Source organism: Ambystoma mexicanum, chromosome 11, assembly GCF_040938575.1.
Source record: "Ambystoma mexicanum isolate Mex_15411 chromosome 11, UKY_AmexF1_1, whole genome shotgun sequence".
NCBI lineage: Eukaryota > Metazoa > Chordata > Amphibia > Caudata > Ambystomatidae > Ambystoma > Ambystoma mexicanum.
Window position 1 is genome coordinate 1477408489 of NC_090934.1, and position 25226 is coordinate 1477433714.

The 25226-nt window shown below is 51.6% G+C and overlaps 1 protein-coding gene across 1 annotated transcript in view; it reads left to right on the forward strand.

The window, feature by feature from the left end:
• Positions 1–25226, forward strand: part of FURIN (furin, paired basic amino acid cleaving enzyme) — a 369732-nt gene that overhangs the window by 311836 nt on the left and 32670 nt on the right. Inside the window, exons 10-14 of the mRNA XM_069625185.1 lie at positions 3935–4035; positions 5968–6071; positions 6817–6934; positions 9186–9365; positions 11495–11619. Coding sequence (XP_069481286.1) covers positions 3935–4035; positions 5968–6071; positions 6817–6934; positions 9186–9365; positions 11495–11619 — 628 coding nt within the window. The remainder of the gene's footprint in view (positions 1–3934; positions 4036–5967; positions 6072–6816; positions 6935–9185; positions 9366–11494; positions 11620–25226) is intronic.

Consider the following 25226-nt stretch of genomic DNA (forward strand, 5'->3'; position numbering starts at 1 on the left):
TGGCACGCACTGCCTGCTGTCACATGCTCGCTTACACGAAGGTTGCACGTGAACCAATGGCACGCACTGCCTGCTGTCACATGCACGCTTACACGAAGGTTGCACGTGAACCAATGGCACGCAGTGTCTGCTGGCACATGCTCGCTTACACGAAGGTTGCACGTGAACCAATGGCACGCAGTGCGTGAACCAATGGCACGCAGTGTCTGCTGGCACATGCTCGCTTATGCGAAGGTTGCACGTGAACCAATGGCACGCACTGCCTGCTGTCACATGCACGCTTACGCGAAGGTTGCACGTGAACCAATGGCACGCACTGCCTGCTGTCACATGCACGCTTACGCGAAGGTTGCACGTGAACCAATGGCACGCACTGCCTGCTGTCACATGCACGCTTACGCGAAGGTTGCACGTGAACCAATTGCACGCAGTGTCTGCTGGCACATGCTCGCTTACGCGAAGGTTGCACGTGAACCAATGGCACGCACTGCCTGCTGGCACATGCACGCTTACGCGAAGGTTGCACGTGAACCAATGGCACGCACTGCCTGCTGTCACATGCACGCTTACACGAAGGTTGCACGTGAACCAATGGCACGCAGTGTCTGCTGGCACATGCTCGCTTACACGAAGGTTGCACGTGAACCAATGGCACGCACTGCCTGCTGTCACATGCTCGCTTACACGAAGGTTGCACGTGAACCAATGGCACGCACTGCCTGCTGTCACATGCACGCTTACACGAAGGTTGCACGTGAACCAATGGCACGCACTGCCTGCTGTCACATGCTCGCTTACACGAAGGTTGCACGTGAACCAATGGCACGCAGTGTCTGCTGGCACATGCTCGCTTACACGAAGGTTGCACGTGAACCAATGGCACGCACTGCCTGCTGTCACATGCACGCTTACACGAAGGTTGCACGTGAACCAATGGCACGCACTGCCTGCTGTCACATGCTCGCTCACGAAGGTTGCACGTGAACCAATGGCACGCACTGCCTGCTGTCACATGCTCGCTTACACGAAGGTTGCACGTGAACCAATGGCACGCACTGCCTGCTGTCACATGCTCGCTCACGAAGGTTGCACGTGAACCAATGGCACACACTGCCTGCTGTCACATGCTCGCTCACGAAGGTTGCACGTGAACCAATGGCACGCACTGCCTGCTGTCACATGCTCGCTTACACGAAGGTTGCACGTGAACCAATGGCACGCAGTGCCTGCTGTCACATGCTCGCTTACACGAAGGTTGCACGTGAACCAATGGCACGCAGTGTCTGCTGTCACATGCTCGCTTACACGAAGGTTGCACGTGAACCAATGGCACGCACTGCCTGCTGTCACATGCTCGCTTACACGAAGGTTGCACGTGAACCAATGGCACGCAGTGTCTGCTGTACATGCTCGCTCATGAAGGTTGCACGTGAACCAATGGCACGCAGTGTCTGCTGTCACATGCTCGCTCATGAAGGTTGCACGTGAACCAATGGCACGCAGTGTCTGCTGTCATATGCTCGCTTACACGAAGGTTGCACGTGAACCAATGGCACGCACTGCCTGCTGTACATGCTCGCTTACGCGAAGGTTGCACGTGAACCAATGGCACGCAGTTTCTGCTGTCACATGCTCGCTTACACGAAGGTTGCACGTGAACCAATGGCTCGCTTACACGAAGGTTGCACGTGAGCCAGTGGCACGCACTGCCTGCTGTCACATGCTCGCTTACACGAAGGTTGCACGTGAACCAATGTCACGCAGTGTCTGCTGTCACATGCTCGCTTACACGAAGGTTGCACGTAAACCAATGGCACGCAGTGTCTGCTGTCACATGCTCGCTCACGAAGGTTGCACGTGAACCAATGGCACGCAGTGTCTGCTGTCACATGCTCGTTTACACGAAGGTTGCACGTGAACCAATGGCACGCACTGCCTGATGTCACATGCTCGCTCACGAAGGTTGCACGTGAACCAATGGCACGCAGTGTCTGCTGTCACATGCTTGCTTACACGAAGGTTGCACGTGAACCAATGGCACGCAATGGCACGCAGTGTCTGCTGTCACATGCTCGCTTACACGAAGGTCGCACGTGAACCAATGGCACGCACTGCCTGCTGTCACATGCTCGCTTACACGAAGGTCGCACGTAAACCAATGGCACGCACTGCCTGCTGTCACATGCTCGCTTACACGAAGGTTGCACGTGAACCAATGGCACGCAGTGTCTGCTGTCAAATGCTGGCTTACACGAAGGTTGCACGTGAACCAATGGCACGCAATGTCTGCTGTCACATGCTCGCTTACATGAAGGTTGCATATAAACCAATGGCACGCAGTGTCTGATGTCAAATGCTGGCTTACACGAAGGTTGCATGTGAACCAATGGCACGCTTACACGAAGGTTGCACGTGAACCAATGGCACGCAGTGTCTGCTGTCAAATGCTGGCTTACACGAAGGTTGCACGTGAACCAATGGCACGCAGTGTCTGCTGGCACATGCTCGCTTACACGAAGGTTGCACATGAACCAATGGCAGGCAGTGTCTGCTGGCACATGCTCGCTTACACGAAGGTTGCACGTGAACCAATGGCACGCAGTGTCTGCTGTCACATGCTCGCTTACACGAAGGTTGCACATAAACCAATGGCAGGCAGTGTCTGCTGTCACATGCTCGCTTACACGAAGGTTGCACTTGAACCAATGGCAGGCAGTGTCTGCTGTCACATGCTCGCTTACACGAAGGTTGCACGTGAACCAATGGCACGCAGTGCGTGAACCAATGGCACGCAGTGTCTGCTGGCACATGCTCGCTTACACGAAGGTTGCACGTGAACCAATGGCACGCACTGCCTGCTGTCACATGCACGCTTACACGAAGGTTGCACGTGAACCAATGGCACGCAGTGTCTGCTGTCAAATGCTGGCTTACACGAAGGTTGCACGTGAACCAATGGCACGCAATGTCTGCTGTCACATGCTCGCTTACACGAAGGTTGCATATAAACCAATGGCACGCAGTGTCTGATGTCAAATGCTGGCTTACACGAAGGTTGCATGTGAACCAATGGCACGCTTACACGAAGGTTGCACGTGAACCAATGGCACGCAGTGTCTGCTGTCAAATGCTGGCTTACAGGAAGGTTGCACGTGAACCAATGGCACGCAATGTCTGCTGTCACATGCTCGCTTACACGAAGGTTGCATATAAACCAATGGCACGCAGTGTCTGCTGTCAAATGCTGGCTTACACGAAGGTTGCATGTGAACCAATGGCATGCAGTGTCTGCTGTCACATGCTCGCTTACACGAAGGTTGCACATAACCCAATGGCACGCAGTGTCTGCTGGCACATGCTCGCTTACACGAAGGTTGCACATGAACCAATGGCAGGCAGTGTCTGCTGGCACATGCTCGCTTACACGAAGGTTGCACGTGAACCAATGGCACGCAGTGTCTGCTGTCACATGCTCGCTTACACGAAGGTTGCACATAAACCAATGGCAGGCAGTGTCTGCTGTCACATGCTCGCTTACAGGAAGGTTGCACTTGAACCAATGGCAGGCAGTGTCTGCTGTCACATGCTCGCTTACACGAAGGTTGCACGTGAACCAATGGCACGCAGTGCGTGAACCAATGGCACGCAGTGTCTGCTGGCACATGCACGCTTACACGAAGGTTGCACGTGAACCAATGGCACGCACTGCCTGCTGCCACATGCTCGCTTACGCGAAGTTTGCACACCATAACACGCAGCGTCTGCTGTCACATTGGTTGCCATCTGTGCCCAGCTATGAGCAGTTTCCCTGGTTTCTAGTTTACTGTGCTCTTATTTTTAATTTTGAAGTGAATCCCACAATCGCCTGTTTTATTCATTTGGTTCGGCCGATTGCATTGTGAGACTAAGCCACTGCTCTTTCTTTGCTTGCCAGGTAACGACAGACCTGAGGCAGAAGTGCACAGACTCGCACACGGGCACCTCTGCCTCGGCACCGCTGGCGGCTGGAATCATCGCTCTGGCTCTGGAGGCAAAGTAAGTACCCGAGGACGTGGGGCAAACCTACCGGTAATGCAAAGAAAACTCTGCTCAGGGGCCCTCTGTCAAGTGTAAGCTGGCAGCATTATTGGCACAGCATTTCAGGCACCTGCGCAAGTGGGTTCAGCGCGTGGTTCATGCACACACACACACTGCGTTCCCACACTCTCTCTAGGGGTGCAAAGTTGGAAAATAATCGGAAGTCATGGACACACCCTAAATCCTCTGTCAGCGCCAGAATAACGCTATTACCAAGAGCTGGGACATGCAGCTGCGCTACAGAGCGTGTGCCTTATTTACCCAGACTAAGACTATATCTAAATGCTGCCTCTAGATCGGCCTTGTGCAGCCGTCGGAGCTATTGGCACAGGTCAATGTTATTAAGAGCTTGAACCCTTGCACGTGCGCCTGCAGCAACCAAACTATCCATAGAGTTCACTCTGGGCAAGGACTGAACCTACGAAGCACGTGGGCGCCTTGTTGCGGAGCAGCCTTGGTGTATCTGTGGCAGGGTTCAAATGTCATCGGGGGTAAACCCACGTCACTTCCGTTTTCCGCTCTCTAATGGAAGGGATCCGGTCCATACATTGTCCAATAACCGCGCGTTCTGGCGTAAACTTGCTTCTGGTCCAGGCGGCTACAAATAGTGACATTTATGGGGTAAAAATAATCCTGCCCGTCCTTCCTTTGGTGCAGTGAATGTCTGGTAGAGGTGGGTAATGCTTCTTTCACCTCGAGGCATCTGCGGGCAGAAATGCAACTTCCGTGCAACTAGCGCAGAGGGGTTGCATTTGATGGCCCTCGGCCGCACACCTCCTTTACATGAGCTGGTGAAGCCAGAGCCCTCGCTTGGCTCATCGTAATTGCCACCCTTCCCCTCACAGCTCTGTGGGGGGTGGCGGGTGGCAGTCATTTAAGGGGACTGGTAGGCAGCATATCGAGGTTATCTGCACTAACTGAAGTCTGCCGCAGGACATCGAATTCATGTGGTTGGTGGCTCTGTTGCACCCTTGACTGTTGAAGGATTTGAGCTGATTTCGGCAGCATAATCACACTGGTGTCCCTTCATATTGTCAGTTGCAAGTGGGTGAACTTGCGTAATCCTCGTAAGTTGATGGGTCTGCTTCAAATGCCTTTTATGGAGTAGTTGTCTTTGTGCAGATGGTCCCTTTAATCACTTTAACCCAAACAGACCCACCACTTAAGAAGCGAGTGCACGGTTGTGCATAAAGCAAGTTTATTGTACAAAGCTCTGGGGAGCAGTTGAATGGTGTTGCAGGACCCAACTAACCCCAGTCTCAACAATACCACATCAGTTCACACCTTTTATACTATCGTCCAATGAAGACAGAAGACAAAAGCACCTGCAGGGTGGATAGCTCGGGAGGATAGCTCAGCGGCAAGGTGCTCGCCTTGGAAGCAAGATGACACGGAGTAACAGGTTCTATCCCCAGGTTTGCGCTTAACGTCTGGGTAGTAAGTGCGTTATAAATAACCTATTATAATCATATGAGTGGTGTATTGGACTGTGTAGTAGAATGGTCTGTTGGTTTGATAAATCCTGAGGTGTTGGTTGATCATTCAAGCATTTATCAATAGCAACCTATTGCACCCCAGCAACATCCAGAATATTTTCTCACCCCACTTAGTGTAGTGTGGGAAATGTATCCCCACCCAATTTAATGCAGCTGTACCCCCCTTGCCCCTGGACGCTGTGATAAACCTGATGCACTATTCTGCAGTGCGGGGCAGTTGGATCCTGCCGTCTCCTGTAGCAACGTGTCGCTATTGAGCCGACTTGTGATGGAACCAGCAATCTGGACCCACCTGTGATGGGGAGGTGTGTGGACACAGGGCGATGGGATGTGCCAATTCATTGTAAGTTTGTGATCCGTGTGTGTTCTTGACCTGTCTCATTTCTCCCCACAGTAAGAACCTCACCTGGAGAGACATGCAGCACCTGGTGGTACACACCTCTAAACCATCTCACCTGAACGCCAATGACTGGCTCACGAATGGAGTTGGCCGCAAAGGTAGGACTGCTCTTGGAAAATGTGAAGGTACCCCGCCCCCTCTTCTCCACCACCCCTCCCAAAAACCCTCTAGTTGCTGACAAAAGTTGCATCAAACGGTCAATCTTGCCCGGCTGCTGAGCTCGCTCTGGGTTTTTCGACACAGATGGGTGTCCATCCTTGTTCCTTTGTTGAAAATGTTCTTGTGTGCAGATAGTCCGTGAACAGCAGAAGCCTGTGGTGTTTACATATTATGTAACATCGGCTATAGCTGCAGAGCTTTGAGTCGCCTAATGCATAAAGGACTAGTGACCCAAGCCAAGTCACGGGCTGTGGGACCGCTGGTACGAGATGTGGTCAAAAGGAGACGTTCTCCATCCCCACTAAGTGCAACTTGGGTGGAGCCATCCTGTAGTTGGAAACCAGCTGTGTACAGATTGGTCTTGTGGCTTCGGCCTCCATAAGACCTGTTGGATGAGGACATGGGGGTCTGTACGGCATATCTTGCATTGAAATCAATCCTCTTAACTTGTCCACACAGAAGCCACTGTGCAATTATTGCAGCCATTTCCCAAGCGCCCCCAGACGGGACTAACCCTCACTGAATGAATGGGTCCGCCCCGCCATGTATGCAATGATTGGAGAGGCCAGCTGTGTAGAAGGCCAGCCTGTAAAGCGTACCTTGCCATGGTTCTGTGTCCTTGGAGGGCCCCCCGCCCCCAGTGTTTCTTGCCTCCCACTTCCATGTGCCTTTCTCTCTTTGCAGTGAGCCACTCGTACGGTTACGGCCTACTCGACGCTGGAGCCATGGTGTCGCTTGCCAAGAACTGGACGACGATGGGGCCACAGAGGAAGTGCGTGATTAACGTTCTCACGGAGCCAAAGTAAGCCGCTTGGGCACCGCCCCCTACCGTTAGTCATTTCTGGAATGAGATGTGGATTACATGTTTGCAGCCCGTCTGATGGGTCTGAAGATGGAGTAAGAAGCTTGTGGCGGGACAGGTTAAAGTTCCTGGCTGAGTTCTCGTTGGCATTCTGTGCAAGGCACCCTATGCATGAGGGGTGTCATTGGGTGATGAGGAGGCGGTCTTTCTGGTGGGGGGGGGGTACTAGGACAGGGATGTGTTGCAACTGGTGGTAACCCCATAGTGCTTCCCCTATGCTAAGCAGTCTTGGGACTTCCCAGGGAGGTTTGAGCTTTCTAATTGGCATAAGAGACTAACAGATGACGGGGAAGGGGGTGGGCAGGCTTGTACGGGGGGTTCGGACAGGGGGTAGAATGTGCATAGAACGAAGATGCCAAAAGACGCAAGTGGGGGGGCTTTGCTCTTCTAGAGCTGGGATTAGGGAGTCGACTTCCTGCTCTGTGAGGGGATTTGTGTGCAGAAGAGTCGGGGGGTGGGGTGGAGCCTCGGACATCGCTGAGTTAAGGAAATGGGGTTTCTTGGGATGTTTTGGGTGGTGGGGAGAGCCCCCCCGCACCTCCCCCCCCATCTGCAGGATGTGGAACGAAGCTTGGGGGGGAGGGGGGAGCTGGGGAATGCACAGCACTGTTGGTGCAGGGGGTGAAGCGATGGCACTAGTCTGCTCACCCTGGGCAATGACTGCTGTGGAGTAATACCCCCCCACCCTCGTCCCAGGAGGAGTACACTCTCTGCAGGCCCTGTACAGGCAGCACTGTGCGTGCCCGGGGGCACGTTCTTTCGGAGTCTGGAGACAGGCGCCCCTTTGACTTCGCCGCCGCCCGCCCGGCAGCTGGGATTCAATGGGGCATTTGTGGGACGGGGGCTGCAGCGTGTCCGCCACGTGCGGTCATGCGATGCGGATGGGCCCCGGGCTTTGCGCTCTTTCCTGGAAAGTACTGGGCTTCACCCCAATGCCCCCTGCATCATGTTGGCGCTAGAGCGCCAGGCTGCGCTGTAGGTTTGTGTGGCCGAGTCGCCCCTTTGTGGCTGAAGGCTACTGCTCCTCCCGGACCTGCTTCCCGGAACTTGGCAACTTAAGGAACGTTTTTGTCTGAAGCTTGTCATGCGTGTGGGCAAGGGCACATGCTGTGATGGGATTTCCGCTCCCAATGTTCTGCTTCCGGTGCAGAAAGCAGCTTCTCTGGAGAGCCTCCTAATCCATCACACTCTGCAGTTGCCCCGATTGTTTGCCCCTGTTCCTCTTATCACCTACACACTAGCTCTCTGGGGGAACCCCCCAGCCCCCCCCCTTACACTAAAGCAGCCCCCCGTATGACATTCCACTGGCACAATGCCCCACTTGCCACCCCGCAGACATGCCCTGAATAAGCCTACCCACAACTCTTCCCATTAGACTCTGCCCACTATGCCCTGCTCTTGCCATTGCCTGCAGACACATCTAATGAATGCAGTTTGCTCGTTCGTCGTGTCTTTGTGACTCTTTTGGTCCCGTAAACTTGCACGTGTTCCCTCTTGCACTCCCACCCCAGCTGCTCTTGCAGCATGTCACGGCACCTCTCATCCCAACACCCAAGGCCCTCTTACGGTGTCCTCCTCCGGTGCCTTTCCTGAAGGCAGAACATAGTAGGGTCCATTCTTCTGATGGTGCGTGCCCCACCACCACACCACACCATTCCTCCTGCTCTCCTGCCACACAAGCCTTCATGGGTGCTTGCTGCTTTTCTCTGGTGCTGGTGCCACGGCTGTAATTTGTCCAGTTTGGCTGCACCCTTGTACAACTTGCACAGTAACTTGTGCCTGATCCAGAAAAGCCCGGATTATAGACCAAAGGCCGGTGCATCTTCTTGTAGCAACCAATGTGCGCGCGGGCTACTTCCACAACTGTGTTCAAGGATTGTTACTCCTAAATGAACCGGCTTCCGCTGGCGTGAGACCGTGGGTCTCTAGGAAGCTCACGGCGTGCTGCCCAGGAGAAGCCCGCCGTCTCTTGTGGTCCCTCTTGGTGATGTCTGAGGGTTGATGGGAATTGAGGTCGATGTGTTCCTAGAATTGATTTTAGGCGGTGGCGGGGGATGGGAGGGGACATGAATGATGCTCGCTGAAATATCCTCCCTGTGCCAAGGCCTACGAGCGCAGGCCTCTGCCTCGCGGGGCACCAGTGCTGGGTGACTGGCGAGGCTGATTGGTTTCTTTTGCTCTCTCTGCTTAGGGACATCAGCAGTCGCTTGGAAGTGAGGCGGAAGGTGGACGCCTGCTTCGGCACGTCCAATTACATCGGCCGGCTGGAACATGTGCAGGCCCGACTTACCCTCTCCTACAACCGCCGCGGAGATCTGGCTATATACCTTACCAGCCCGATGGGAACGCGCTCCACCCTTCTGGCTTCCAGGTACGGACCACGGCAAAATCCCTTCTTCTGCGTCTGGGGCCATTGCAATTGGGGCAAGATTGTTGTGGGGGTGTGGGGCAATTTTTAGGCAAATAACCCACATTCACCGTTTAGCAGGTGCCAGAGAAGGGCTTGGTGCAGCTGGCATGGCCTTGAGAGCCGTGAACCGACCCTTCCTTCGCGAAGCAGGACCGGTGTCAGCCTCTGCTTATTGGTTGTAATTGACCGCTTTGTATCCCCTCCCAGGTTCCGCCTCCTTCCCAGCCCCCAATAGAAATCGTATTAGTGGCTTGCGATGTAACTCCGGTTGTCCTAGTTGATGGCTGGTCGTGTTATCATATTCTGCAGTATGTTAGCCAGGCTTCCATATGCTGTACTGTATCGCCATACTTATCTGCAACATGCTACCTTCTTTGATCATGCCTGTCCTCACATCATGCTTGCTTGCCTGTGCATTGTGGTTGTTGGCAGTGGAGTAACTTTGCTGAAAATGTTGAGGGGGACATGACATCTAAGTGAAGGGGGCCCCTGCCAAATGAGTGGGACAAAATGGTGTGGCACACGGGACAAACACCCTTGTCTTCCCCCCCCCCCTAAAATTATGCCCATGGCTGTTGGTGTCTGCTTGTGGAAGAGTGAGTGTGGGGTGCTTGCTCTGTCCGCCGAGGCATTGCCCTAAGCTGGCAGGAGCAGGAAGAATGCAACTGAGGGTAACCGTGCCAGAGCCAGCCACCTGGGTCCTCCAAATGGCACCCCTAGTCGCTGCAGAGGACCTGGAGGTGCCTCCCTCCTCTAGACTGGTTGGCCAACCTAATCTTGTGCCCAGCGGTCCGTGGACTCAGGAAGTGGTCCTGGACCATCCTGGTAACTGACTATCCACTGACCAAGCCCCAGAGGACACTGGCGAGGCCCCAGAGGACACTGGCGAGGCCCCTGCACTGCTGGAACCTAAAACTTGTCCGATCCTTAACTCGTGACCCATATGCACCACGTCACCCGCTCGCTACCCTGAAGAGGGGCCTGTCTGGAACTGCCAAGGGACGAGCCTGCTGACCTTTAACCTGCGGTTTTCACGGGATCTCTATGCCTGCAGTGTCCTGGGGCGTGTGGGAGCGGGTTGCTTGGTCATGAGTCAGTGTTTGTAATCCAAGGTTCTCTGTCCTGTCCAGCAGAGGCGCCTCTGGAACCGCAGCTGCTTCGTAGACCAAAACTACCGGCAGCCCGACCCAAACTGGACACCTATTTCAGCCACTGCACCTGCACCCCCAGAAACGCCTGCAACAAGTCCCAACGGCGCAAGTGTCCGACCCGGGCAGTTCTTACTTACTTCCCAGGGGTCTTCATGCTCACAATCTCAGCTGCTGGGTGTGTATGCCCCCACATTGCGTAAGGATGGAATCGGGGTACACTCCACTCACTAAAACAGAACTTGCTGTAGGCGGCGCACTTCTGGCCTCAGATTCCTCCATGGGGACCCCTCACGTTGTAGGTGTTGGGAATGATCCCCCCCTTTCTTTCCTGAAACCTATTTTTCCCAAATTCAAATTACGTATCTGTTGTCTTTGGCCAAGTCTTGTTCAGGGGGCTTTCCCAGACTCCCCAAGCCCCCTTCCAGGTACTTACCTATGGACTGACATTGAAGAACACTGGACCTTGGCATGCCCCCGCCCCCTCTTATCCTGGGCTGGGGGCTGCCCCAGTCCACCAGTTGGAAGAATCGTTAACATTGAATCAGATGGTGGCTGTCTGCGGCCCCACAGGCAACACCCCCACTAACCCCCCACCAGCAGTCCCAGCCACACCCCGCGCTGGCCAGGGTAGGATCCTGCCATTCTTTGAGAGGTTTGGGCTGGAGCGTGCTGGAAGATGGGCAAAAATCAAGATGGCCGAAGGCCTGCTCTAAAGCAAACGCAGTAAAGTGGCCAGCAAGAGTTAGTGGTGAAGGATCATGGGAGTTGTAGTCCAGTATCTGGAGGAGTGCAACATTGGTGTGTGTGATTTGTACACCTCCAAACGCGTCTGGAAACTCGGCATGATGCATTCTTTTGATGTGTGAGGCAGTGGAATGTGTTCTTGTAGTGCCATGTCTGATCACTCTGCTTGCATCTCATGTCTGCTTCTTCTGGCAGGCCTCACGACTACTCATCCGATGGCTTCAACGACTGGGCCTTCATGACCACCCATTCCTGGGACGAAGACCCCTCTGGAGTCTGGACCCTGGAGATCGAAAACACCAGCAGTGCAAATAACTTTGGTAAGTAGCCGGAGTTCCAGCAGCTGTGCCAGCCGGGTGGGTATGTGTGGGGGCGGGGGCAGAAGAGGACGGAGTTTGCATGCCAGTGCTCGAGTCCAGAGCCGCGTGCCGAGTTTGGGGCTCGTGCACGTGGCAGTGTGGTTATCACTGCAAAGCAAGGCTATTCAAACTGTCGTGTAGTTACCAAACACAATTGGAAAAAGGTCATTCTTTACCTGGAAGTGCCTGCGCTGAGCCAGCGCCTTCATGGCAATCCTCTGCCAGAGAGCACTTGGCAGGGAGAGGGTTTATCAAGCAGCAGCTGCAGTGTAATATACTCTGCATAGGCGCAGCAGCAGTAGTGCAATGTACTCTGCATAGGCGCAGCAGCAGTAGTGCAATGTACTCTGCATAGGCGCAGCAGCAGTGTAATGTACTCTGCATAGGCGCAGCAGCAGTGTAATGTACTCTGCATAGGCGCAGCAGCAGTGTAATATACTCTGCATAGGCGCAGCAGCAGTGCAATGTACTCTGCATAGGCGCAGCAGCAGTGTAATGTACTCTGCATAGGCGCAGCAGCAGTGTAATGTACTCTGCATAGGCGCAGCAGCAGTGTAATGTACTCTGCATAGGCGCAGCAGCAGCAGTGTAATGTACTCTGCATAGGCGCAGCAGCAGTGTAATGTACTCTGCATAGGCGCAGCAGCAGTGTAATGTACTCTGCATAGGCGCAGCAGCAGTGTAATGTACTCTGCATAGGCGCAGCAGCAGTAGTGCAATGTACTCTGCATAGGCGCAGCAGCAGTAGTGCAATGTACTCTGCATAGGCGCAGCAGTAGTGCAATGTACTCTGCATAGGCGCAGCAGCAGTGCAATGTACTCTGCATAGGCGCAGCAGCAGTAGTGCAATGTACTCTGCATAGGCGCAGCAGCAGCAGTGCAATGTACTCTGCATAGGCGCAGCAGCAGTGCAATGTACTCTGCATAGGCGCAGCAGCAGTGTAATGTACTCTGCATAGGCGCAGCAGCAGTGTAATGTACTCTGCATAGGCGCAGCAGCAGTAGTGCAATGTACTCTGCATAGGCGCAGCAGCAGTAGTGCAATGTACTCTGCATAGGCGCAGCAGCAGTGTAATGTACTCTGCATAGGTGCAGCAGCAGTGTAATGTACTCTGCATAGGCGCAGCAGCAGTAGTGCAATGTACTCTGCATAGGCACAGCAGCAGTGTAATGTACTCTGCATAGGCGCAGCAGCAGTGTAATGTACTCTGCATAGGCGCAGCAGCAGTGTAATGTACTCTGCATAGGCGCAGCAGCAGTAGTGTAATGTACTCTGCATAGGCGCAGCAGCAGTGCAATGTACTCTGCATAGGCGCAGCAGCAGTGTAATGTACTCTGCATAGGCGCAGCAGCAGTAGTGCAATGTACTCTGCATAGGCGCAGCAGCAGTAGTGCAATGTACTCTGCATAGGCGCAGCAGCAGTAGTGCAATGTACTCTGCATAGGCGCAGCAGCAGTGTAATGTACTCTGCATAGGCGCAGCAGCAGTGTAATGTACTCTGCATAGGCGCAGCAGCAGTGTAATGTACTCTGCATAGGCGCAGCAGCAGCAGCAGTGTAATGTACTCTGCATAGGCGCAGCAGCAGTAGTGCAATGTACTCTGCATAGGCGCAGCAGCAGTGTAATGTACTCTGCATAGGTGCAGCAGCAGTGTAATGTACTCTGCATAGGCGCAGCAGTAGTGCAATGTACTCTGCATAGGCGCAGCAGCAGTGTAATGTACTCTGCATAGGCGCAGCAGCAGTGTAATGTACTCTGCATAGGTGCAGCAGCAGTAGTGCAATGTACTCTGCATAGGTGCAGCAGCAGTAGTGCAATGTACTCTGCATAGGCGCAGCAGCAGTGTAATGTACTCTGCATAGGCGCAGCAGTAGTGCAATGTACTCTGCATAGGCGCAGCAGCAGTAGTGCAATGTACTCTGCATAGGCGCAGCAGCAGTAGTGCAATGTACTCTGCATAGGCGCAGCAGCAGTAGTGCAATGTACTCTGCATAGGCGCAGCAGCAGTGCAATGTACTCTGCATAGGCGCAGCAGCAGTGTAATGTACTCTGCATAGGCGCAGCAGCAGTAGTGCAATGTACTCTGCATAGGCGCAGCAGCAGTAGTGCAATGTACTCTGCATAGGCGCAGCAGCAGTAGTGCAATGTACTCTGCATAGGCGCAGCAGCAGTAGTGCAATGTACTCTGCATAGGCGCAGCAGCAGTAGTGCAATGTACTCTGCATAGGCGCAGCGGCAGTGCAATGTACTCTGCATAGGCGCAGCAGCAGTAGTGCAATGTACTCTGCATAGGCGCAGCAGCAGTGTAATGTACTCTGCATAGGCGCAGCTGCAGTGTAATGTACTCTGCATAGGCGCAGCAGCAGTAGTGCAATGTACTCTGCATAGGCGCAGCAGCAGTGCAATGTACTCTGCATAGGCGCAGCAGCAGTGTAATGTACTCTGCATAGGCGGAGCAGCAGTAGTGCAATGTACTCTGCATAGGCGCAGCAGCAGTGCAATGTACTCTGCATAGGCGCAGCAGCAGTGCAATGTACTCTGCATAGGCGCAGCAGCAGTGTAATGTACTCTGCATAGGCGCAGCAGCAGTGTAATGTACTCTGCATAGGCGCAGCAGCAGTGTAATGTACTCTGCATAGGCGCAGCAGCAGTGTAATGTACTCTGCATAGGCGCAGCAGCAGTGTAATGTACTCTGCATAGGCGCAGCAGCAGTGGTGCAATGTACTCTGCATAGGCGCAGCAGCAGTGGTGCAATGTACTCTGCATAGGCGCAGCAGCAGTGGTGCAATGTACTCTGCATAGGCGCAGCAGCAGTGTAATGTACTCTGCATAGGCGCAGCAGCAGTAGTGCAATGTACTCTGCATAGGCGCAGCAGCAGTAGTGCAATGTACTCTGCATAGGCGCAGCAGCAGTGTAATGTACTCTGCATAGGCGCAGCAGCAGTGTAATGTACTCTGCATAGGTGCAGCAGCAGTGTAATGTACTCTGCATAAGCGCAGCAGCAGTACTGTAATGTACTCTGCATAGGCGCAGCAGCAGTAGTGTATTCTGCATAGGAGCAGTAGTGCAGTGTACTCTGCATAGGCGCAGCAGCAGTGTAATGTACTCTGCATAGGCGCAGCAGCAGTGTAATGTACTCTGCATAGGTGCAGCAGCAGTGTAATGTACTCTGCATAGGCGCAGCAGCAGTAGTGCAATGTACTCTGCATAGGCGCAGCAGCAGTAGTGCAATGTACTCTGCATAGGCGCAGCAGCAGTGTAATGTACTCTGCATAGGCGCAGCAGCAGTGTAATGTACTCTGCATAGGCGCAGCAGCAGTGTAATGTACTCTGCATAGGCGCAGCAGCAGTGTAATGTACTCTGCATAGGCGCAGCAGTGTAATGGACTCTGCATAGGTGCAGCAGCAGCAGTGTAATGTACTCTGCATAGGCGCAGCAGCAGCAGTGCAATGTACTCTGCATAGGCGCAGCAGCAGTAGTGCAATGTACTCTGCATAGGCGCAGCAGCAGTAGTGCAATGGACTCTGCATAGGCGCAGCAGTAGTGCAATGGACTCTGCATAGGCGCAGCAGCAGTGTAATGTACTCTGCATAGGCGCAGCAGCAGTGTAATGTACTCTGCATAGGCGCAGCAGCAGTGTAATGTACTCTGCATAGGCGCAGCAGCAGTGTAATGTACTCTGCATAGGCGCAGCAGCAGTAGTGCAATGTACTCTGCATAGGCGCAGCAGCAGTGTAATGTACTCTGCATAGGCGCAGCAGCAGTGTAATGTACTCTGCATAGGCGCAGCAGCAGTGTAATGTACTCTGCATAGGCGCAGCAGCAGTAGTGCAATGTACTCTGCATAGGCGCAGCAGCAGTAGTGCAATGTACTCTGCATAGGCGCAGCAGTAGTGCAATGTACTCTGCATAGGCGCAGCAGCAGTGCAATGTACTCTGCATAGGCGCAGCAGCAGTAGTGCAATGTACTCTGCATAGGCGCAGCAGCAGTAGTGCAATGTACTCTGCATAGGCGCAGCAGCAGTGCAATGTACTCTGCATAGGCGCAGCAGCAGTGCAATGTACTCTGCATAGGCGCAGCAGCAGTGCAATGTACTCTGCATAGGCGCAGCAGCAGTGTAATGTACTCTGCATAGGCGCAGCAGCAGTAGTGCAATGTACTCTGCATAGGCGCAGCAGCAGTGTAATGTACTCTGCATAGGCGCAGCAGCAGTGTAATGTACTCTGCATAGGCGCAGCAGCAGTGTAATGTACTCTGCATAGGCGCAGCAGCAGTAGTGCAATGTACTCTGCATAGGCGCAGCAGCAGTGTAATGTACTCTGCATAGGCGCAGCAGCAGTGTAATGTACTCTGCATAGGCACAGCAGCAGTGTAATGTACTCTGCATAGGCGCAGCAGCAGTGTAATGTACTCTGCATAGGTGCAGCAGCAGTAGTGCAATGTACTCTGCATAGGCACAGCAGCAGTGTAATGTACTCTGCATAGGCGCAGCAGCAGTGTAATGTACTCTGCATAGGTGCAGCAGCAGTAGTGCAATGTACTCTGCATAGGCGCAGCAGCAGTAGTGCAATGTACTCTGCATAGGCGCAGCAGCAGTAGTGCAATGTACTCTGCATAGGCGCAGCAGCAGTGTAATGTACTCTGCATAGGCGCAGCAGCAGTAGTGCAATGTACTCTGCATAGGCGCAGCAGCAGTAGTGTAATGTACTCTGCATAGGCGCAGCAGCAGTGTAATGTACTCTGCATAGGCGCAGCAGCAGTAGTGCAATGTACTCTGCATAGGCGCAGCAGCAGTGTAATGTACTCTGCATAGGCGCAGCTGCAGTGTAATGTACTCTGCATAGGCGCAGCAGCAGTAGTGCAATGTACTCTGCATAGGCGCAGCAGCAGTGCAATGTACTCTGCATAGGCGCAGCAGCAGTGTAATGTACTCTGCATAGGCGCAGCAGTAGTGCAATGTACTCTGCATAGGCGCAGCAGCAGTAGTGCAATGTACTCTGCATAGGCGCAGCAGCAGTGTAATGTACTCTGCATAGGCGCAGCAGCAGTGTAATGTACTCTGCATAGGCGCAGCAGCAGTGTAATGTACTCTGCATAGGCGCAGCAGCAGTGTAATGTACTCTGCATAGGCGCAGCAGCAGTGGTGCAATGTACTCTGCATAGGCGCAGCAGCAGTGTAATGTACTCTGCATAGGCGCAGCAGCAGTGTAATGTACTCTGCATAGGTGCAGCAGCAGTGTAATGTACTCTGCATAGGCGCAGCAGCAGTAGTGCAATGTACTCTGCATAGGCGCAGCAGCAGTGTAATGTACTCTGCATAGGCGCAGCAGCAGTGTAATGTACTCTGCATAGGCGCAGCAGCAGTGTAATGTACTCTGCATAGGTGCAGCAGCAGTGTAATGTACTCTGCATAAGCGCAGCAGCAGTACTGTAATGTACTCTGCATAGGCGCAGCAGTAGTGTACTCTGCATAGGAGCAGCAGTAGTGCAGTGTACTCTGCATAGGCGCAGCAGCAGTGTAATGTACTCTGCATAGGCGCAGCAGCAGTGTAATGTACTCTGCATAGGCGCAGCAGCAGTGTAATGTACTCTGCATAGGCGCAGCAGCAGTAGTGCAATGTACTCTGCATAGGCGCAGCAGCAGTAGTGCAATGTACTCTGCATAGGCGCAGCAGCAGTGCAATGTACTCTGCATAGGCGCAGCAGCAGTGTAATGTACTCTGCATAGGCGCAGCAGCAGTGTAATGTACTCTGCATAGGCGCAGCAGCAGTGTAATGTACTCTGCATAGGCGCAGCAGTGTAATGGACTCTGCATAGGTGCAGCAGCAGCAGTGTAATGTACTCTGCATAGGCGCAGCAGCAGCAGTGCAATGTACTCTGCATAGGCGCAGCAGCAGTGCAATGGACTCTGCATAGGCGCAGCAGTAGTGCAATGGACTCTGCATAGGCGCAGCAGCAGTGCAATGGACTCTGCATAGGCGCAGCAGCAGTGTAATGGACTCTGCATAGGCGCAGCAGCAGTGTAATGTACTCTGCATAGGCGCAGCAGCAGTAGTGCAATGTACTCTGCATAGGCGCAGCAGCAGTAGTGCAATGTACTCTGCATAGGCGCAGCAGTAGTGTAATGTACTCTGCATAAGCGCAGCAGTAGTGCAATGTACTCTGCATAGGTGCAGCAGCAGTGCAATGTACTCTGCATAGGTGCAGCAGCAGTAGTGTAATGTACTCTGCATAGGTGCAGCAGTAGTGCAATGTACTCTGCATAGGGGCAGCAGCAGTAGTGTAATGTACTCTGCATAGGCGCAGCAGCAGTAGTGTAATGTACTCTGCATTGGTGCAGCAGAAGTGTAATGTACTCTGCATAGGCGCAGCAGCAGTGTAATGTACTCTGCATAGGTGCAGCAGCAGTAGTGTAATGTACTGTGCATAGGCGCAGCAGCGTAAAATACTGTGCATAGGCGCAGCAGCAGTCTAATGTACTGTGCATAGGCGCAGCAGCAGTCTAATGTACTGTGCATAGGCGCAGCAGCATAATGTACTCTGCATAGGTGCAGCAGCAGCAGTGTAATGTTATGGACTCTGCATAGGTGCAGCAGTGTAATGTACTGTGCATTGGCGCTTTTCTGAGCACAGGGACTTTCTCTCGTCTGTGCTACCACATCACCTGTGTTGCACCCTTCTGTGCAGTCGCTGAGAGGAGAGCGGTCTCACCTGATACCTGGGTGGGCTCTGGGCTGGCTTGCCCTTCTGGTAACCCATTGCAATCTGTTTGTATTCTGCAAGTCTCGAGCTATCACATGACCATCCTCCCTCCCTGCCTGCTGTGTTCCAGAAGGACCTAGTGGTGCAGTTTACTGGAGTGCTTTCATCGGTGGTTTCGGACGCTGAAGGCCGGGGGTGGGAAGAGGCGGTCACATACCAATTTTCCACATTTGGTCAACATTATATGAATCGCTAAGTTCCAGGAAGGAGGCTGAGAAAGGGGGTGGGGGGGCGGGGGGCGGGGGAGCGGTTCTAGGGTTTTGCCTACCAGCTTCTTCTCCAACTGAGAACATTTGGGCAGTATCTTCTGAATCATCTAAGCTCTGAACTGGATTGTCCCGCCCCTTTGAGTAGCAATTACCCTCGAGATGGAGGGGGGATGCAGACCTTACCCATCCATACATCAAATAATGGAGCCGACTCAGGAATTTCGACAAAAGGAAGACTGTTTTAATATCAATTTTCTAAAACAGGAAGCATAACTAACATTAAAGCAAACACTCGATCTTCAAACTCAATGCATTTAAGAAAAAACTGAGATTTAATAAGCAATATTAGTCATCAATGACCTCTAAACCACGTGTGTACTAACGTCATCCTACGTGGCAAACTAGAAAAACCTAAGAGTAACGGGGATACGGTGTTCATGGATATTTAAGTCTACGATCCATACTAGTAAAAAAAAAGTGTACCTATGTGAGAAGCAGTGTCTGCCTCCGTGCGTAGGTGTGACCATCTCGTTCAGCCAACTTCATGCTTCCACGTGACTGGAGACCATAACAATCGAGTGTTGTGTATTTAATATTATTTTCCAATAGACCTCTGATGTCTTTCTTGTTATGTTCATGCCTTTCGAACAGAAGATTTGTTCTTTCACCCAATTTGTATCCAAAGTCAGTTTGATAAGACCATGGATTCTTGGCTAGCCCAACATTGCCTTTTGCTGAAACTTACTTGCCATTCAATTTCTGTACCTTAACTGCGACACAGTAGAATGAGGCCTTTTGCTACTGTCCAGCCTGCTATGACACGTAATGGAAACCATCCAAAGTTCGTTCCTTCTTATATGTATATGTTGGCGCTTGCCGCAATCTATTCGCTATAAGCTTAAGGCTAGCTTCACCATTACTTCGCTGCTTGCGTTTCTTTTGCATCTGTAGACGTGTAAAATAACTTCACGTCACTATAGGGATAGTGTTTCAGACACGCCTTGTCGACGTCCCCTTTTCGACTACGAAAAACAAAATGCAATACTCCGCAGTGACCACTGGATGTCGGACCTATGCACAGCATGTGAATCTAAGCAGATACAACCATCAGAAATGCTTTTACGGTAAGTAATGCATTCTCATCTTCATCTGTTCTGTGCCATAAGCTTCTTCACCTTGAGCCCAAGATGTCACTTCTCCTTGATACATATACTGGCAATGGTAAATGGCGTTACCATTCTTCCTTGCTGCTTATTGGTTCTGCTTCTTCAGGGATTTTGTTCAAATGGCCATCATATTTTCTTGTATGTAGATATGTTTTTTTTTTATGGTTAATGATAAATCGGTAAAAGACAATCTTTGCCATTTCTGTGGATTGCACATTGAAACCTCAAAACATCTGCTAATCGAGTGCAAACAGACAGTTAATCAACGCTCACTACACCTTGGAAAGTTTGCTTCTTTAGATGAAGACATGGACGGGTGGTGGGCCAGGAACATCTCCGGAAACCACATAAAACTTGTGTGTGCAATTGTGAATTACATGGACATGGTTTTGAAAGTAGATGTCTAAACTATATTTAAGTAGTTTTCTGTGTTTGATTTCTGGAGGGCCAGTGGAGGATTTTGTTTCTTTTCTTTTGAAACAAAAGTTTGAATTTTTTATGTTTAAACTGTAGATTCTTTCAATAAAAGAATAAAGATATGGTTTTCTCAATGAGTACCTTGGCTCCCAGATTTTCTTAGGTACTGGACTTTTAACTGGTACTGGACTGAGTCCGTACCCCCGTGTATGTCTCATACTTTGGCTTCCAACCTATAGGTAGAATGGGCGGGACGGTTGAGGTGGGGGTACTTGGCTCCTCCTCTACAGCTCCAAGGGGTTAGGTGGGGGGCACATACCAGCTTCTTCTCCAACTGACCACATTGGGCAAAATTTGCTGAACCACTTAAAATCCAGGGGCCTTCTTTCTCTACCAAAATTGAGAGCATTTTAAAATATTAAACTGCAGGATTTGAGCTTTATCTGAAGAGCCTTTTCTGTTCAGACTGTAAGCGTGTAACATGGAATAAGGTGTCCATGTATTTACTGTATTTGGTGGTTCCGTGGTGTTTTTTTTAAATGTATTGAGCCTTTGTATGGTGCCTATACAGCAGAACGTGTTTCCAGGCGCCACAAGACAAAATGGGGGGTCGGTCGGGTGACAAATAGAAAACGACAAGAACAGGCCTATTGGTGTGGGGGGGATAGCTCAGGCGCAACGTGTTTTGTCTTGGAATCAAGACAACTCAGCGCAACACAGGTTCAAATCCTCATTCCGTGATTAAAAACTAATCTCTGGTATTGAGCGTGTTTATAAAAAAACAATTCTAATTACTAGGTCGTGTGACATTCGGATCGTGCAAATGCAGTTTTGTGAAGTGCAGGGAAGGACTAGTGATGGAGGGTGAAGGCGGGAGAAGTGCCAAGGGGTGCCCAGGAAGGCCAGTGCCAGGGGGAGGGGTTCAATGGTTGGGGTGGAGGACATGCCTAGGAGGCTAGTCCGGAAAGGATGCCAGAGGGCAAGTGCTGGTGGGAAGGGATGAGAGGGTGTCAAGGTGAGCCCCCCCTGGGATTCCCGAATACCTGACCTCTGGCTGTGATGATGGTCCAGGATCGAGTTTGAAGTGGTGTCCGTCCGGTCCCGATGAAAGGCTGATGTGGAAATCCACCCCCTGACCCCAAACCGGAAGATAGGCACTAGTGAGGGACAGGAAGCAGTTTCCCAGCACCATGCATGAGACGACCCACACTTTGTGCTGCCAGCCGCCCAAGGCGCTGAACGTGGGAGGTCAAGTAGCAAAGAAATGAAAAGGAGATGCAGTAGAGGAAAGAAAATAAAGGAGTTACCAGCACCCAAATGATAAGTACAGGCAAGAGGTAAACGTGCAGGTACCGACTGGCCAGCTGGCAAGGCAGGAAGGAACAGAATTCCAGGAGATGCAGGAACCAATATAAGGCAGAAAAGAACTGAGCAGCTCTCGGCACATACTCCAAGGCAAGGTTGTGACTCGTCGTTTATATGTGGTGTGTCCTGCGGGTTGATTGCCATGTTTCACTGGGAATAGACCAAGCTGTGCCAACCGCGCATGCATGCAGAAACTGTCATGGCGGCCCCCAGGAGGGAGATCGGGCCCGCCACAGAAGAAGGCTATGGTGGGCCAGTCGGGTAAGTCCCGCAAAAGAGGAAGACTGGGCGAAGGAGGGCCTGACCCCAGCGTGCCACCAGACTATCATGGGAGCGGGTGAGGGAAGGAATAGGAGAAAAAGAAAGTCTTAAGAAGCTTCTGGAACTTAAGGAGATCGGGTTCAAGTCAGGGAGGAGCAGGGAGGCTGTTCTAGAGGGAAGCTCCTGCCAAAGGGAGAGATCTAACCCCCACTCTGCTTGGAGAAAAATCTGATCCGCAGAGAGTTGGAGCTAGAGGAGCGAAGGACTCTAGTTGGGAGATATTTCAGTTGAGGGAGTTGAATGTAGTGAAGTCCCAAGCTCCAGAAAGACTTGTGGATGATGCAGAGGGTCTTGAATGTTAATCTTTTCATCCGTCGGGAGACAGTGGAGAGATTTTAGGGCTGGAGATGCAGTCCCTGGGCTTGAGGCCAAGGATTAGTTGAAGAGAGCGAAGGGAGGAAAGAGGCAGATATTAAGGACGAGGCTATTGCAGTCGTCAAGCCTTGAGAGGAGCAGAACTCTGGAGACATTGAGTTTCTGGGGGAAGGTGAGGAAAGGGAGGATGCCTCGAAGGAGGTGAAGCTGATAGTGGGCCTTCTTGGCAAGGTCCGTGATCTGAGGACAGAAGGAGAGAGAGAAGACGACGATGACTCCCATCTCAGCCTTACTACTGTTACGACAGAGATCATTAGCAGCGCACCGTGCCTGGAAAAGCAGACAATCGGGGATGAGGGAGGAAGAAGAGGGAAGCTTAAAGGAGAGCTGTCATTAGTATAACACTGGAAATGAGGGGAGAAGGTGGAGATCAGAAGGGAAAGGTAGATGTTGAAAAGCCAGGAGGAGACGGCAGAGCACTGAGGGACATCGCAAGTTGAGTGAGGTAGGAGAGAAAGCGGCCCAGTGAGACTTGGGAAGGATGATTCGAGAGCAACAAGGTTAACACATCCAGTGCCCGGTCTGTGATGCCAAGTGTATCATGGAGCCGATTTATGAGGATGAAATGATTGAGTGTGTCAGTCGGGGGATAGGTCGAGGAGAATAAGGGCAGAAGGAGAGTTTGAGTCGATTTGAGAGCAGGTCATCATGGGTGTTCAGAGAGCAGTTTCCGTCCTTTAGCTGCTCTGAAGCCAGACTGGTGGCTGTTGGGACAGCCACAGATTCATTGTGATGGATTAGTTGGGAGATGACCAACTTCTCTGAGTTTGCCCAAGAGTTAGGGCAACAGCAAAATATGATGCATTTTTAACGCCCGACAACTTTGCGTTCCTATACGAAAGAATGCTTACAAAAGTATTGACTAACCAATAATGCCACCATATCTTGCATATGAACTGAAAGAACGACACTGAACAACCAAATACAGTAAATACATTTGCTGCAATGACTCCTCAATGCAACGCTTTCAAAATGGAGGATGGCGAAGGCCCTGAGGAATGCGATAAAGTAACTGTCTCAAAGCACAGGGCTATCTGGCATTTCTTATTGATGCCCTGGAAGTCGGAATAGGGACAGTCTCTTTTAGCTCATGGCTAAGGAATTTGAGAGTTAGAATGAAGGAGTGATTGAAGCTCCCTCCTTAACAGTTCATGGGTGCATTGTTTCTTTTGGGGTCAAACCAATGTGGCCGTATTTAGTTTCAGAGCCACATAAACTGTGATGCATAAAAGTAGCAACATGTGTAGATCGGTGGCACGTCACCGCATGCTAGGGGAGGATGGCTCAGGGGCAACATGCTCCTCTTGCAAGCAGGTTCGATCCCCGGGTCCGTACTTGGAAACCTCTGGGTATTAAGCACGTTATAAATAACCAATTATAATTCTACACCCATGAGGGATGGGTTAGTACCGTTCTATATGGAAACCGTGCTATATAGCGCCACTAATTGGAAGTGGTTGTTTCCGATATGTTAGTTATTGGCAACATTTGTGGTGACGGACCAAGGAATGAGGACCTGCCAAAATCAGTTGCATTCATTGGACAGTAGCCTTGATGTGCAATACATTCAAACTCCTAACCATACAGTGGGGTAGGTCTGTTCCAAGAGAGTTCACTTGTGTGGGGGGGTGAGAAGTCCTTCCTTTCTATGGTCGAGTCAAGATTGCTGCCATAAGCTCAAACATGGGCGATGTTCAACAGCGTGTGACTATTTGAAGGCTGTGTGATCCGTTTGTCAAGCGACCGTCCACTGCCTGTCCTATTCAGGGATCTCAGAGCTTGGGGCCTTTGAAAAGTAAATTAAGGAATACAGTTGGTAATGGTACGGCATGCCCAGCAGGAAGCCACCTTGGCGGTTCTGCTCCGACCGAGCAGCTGTGGATCTCTAATGGATATTCCAATCGGCTGCGGGCGAATGAGGGTTCCGCTCGCAGTGGCTCATAAACCTTGAATGGGACCGCTAGGCCGGCGGCGGCGCATGGCGCTGCTGAGCGAAGAGCCGACAAATAGCAACATATTCCAGCGATTGTGCTGTGTGCATGGAACTGTGCGTAGAAGGCTGTCCTATAAATCCTGTGTCACAAAGTATGAGTTTAAGAGCCACTCCATAAACCTATTTAAAAATGAAATCTGCAACGTGCCATATCTGCTAGTAATCGCTGAACGGGAAAAGCGCATGCGCCGTCTGATACTGACTGTCCATGTAGATGCTGGGTAATGTGGAGGCACTGATCTTGTAGGGCAAACAATATACTTGGTTGACCATTTTCTTTCTAGCTTGGGGAAGCCTTCCTCGTAATGACCATCATTGCTCCCCATTGGCCCGGAATCCTCCTCTCTGTACCTGTTGCAGTCCGCCAAGTCATGGCTGCCGTACGGGTGCAAAAGTATGACTCTGGCACAATGGTCGCATATGTTTGGGCAGAAACTTTCATTGATCAAGAAAGGGTTTAAAAAATGCCCGTCTATCCCTAAAACTTGGAGGGGTTGCCCTGTCTCAAAGAAAACTAGTGAAATTGGCAGGATGTTCAAAACTAAAACGTGTCTCAAAAGCCGACCTCTGACCCGAACATTAATAGCTTCAATCCACTTTGGGTACATATCATCCATTTCACAGTGAAGTGTTCACCATAGTTCCAACCAAACGAAAAGTTCCATGTCTCTCGGTATTCAAAGCTTATAAAATAAACCATGTTCACGAATGTAAGACTCCAAGGCTGGGGTCGTGCTCCTTTCCCCTAGAGTCCTTGTTCTACTTTCTTTCTTTCCTTTTTGGCTCCCGAGCACCGTATTTTCTTGGGCAAATGTCACTGGGAAACTGACAAGAGTATGCTTCTCAAATTCAATTCTTTATCCCACCAACTTGGCACGCTTACCTACCAAGCAAAGGCTTCTTTTTACTTAGTCCTTTTCAGTTCCAGGGTTCTTCACCCACATGTTCTCGTTT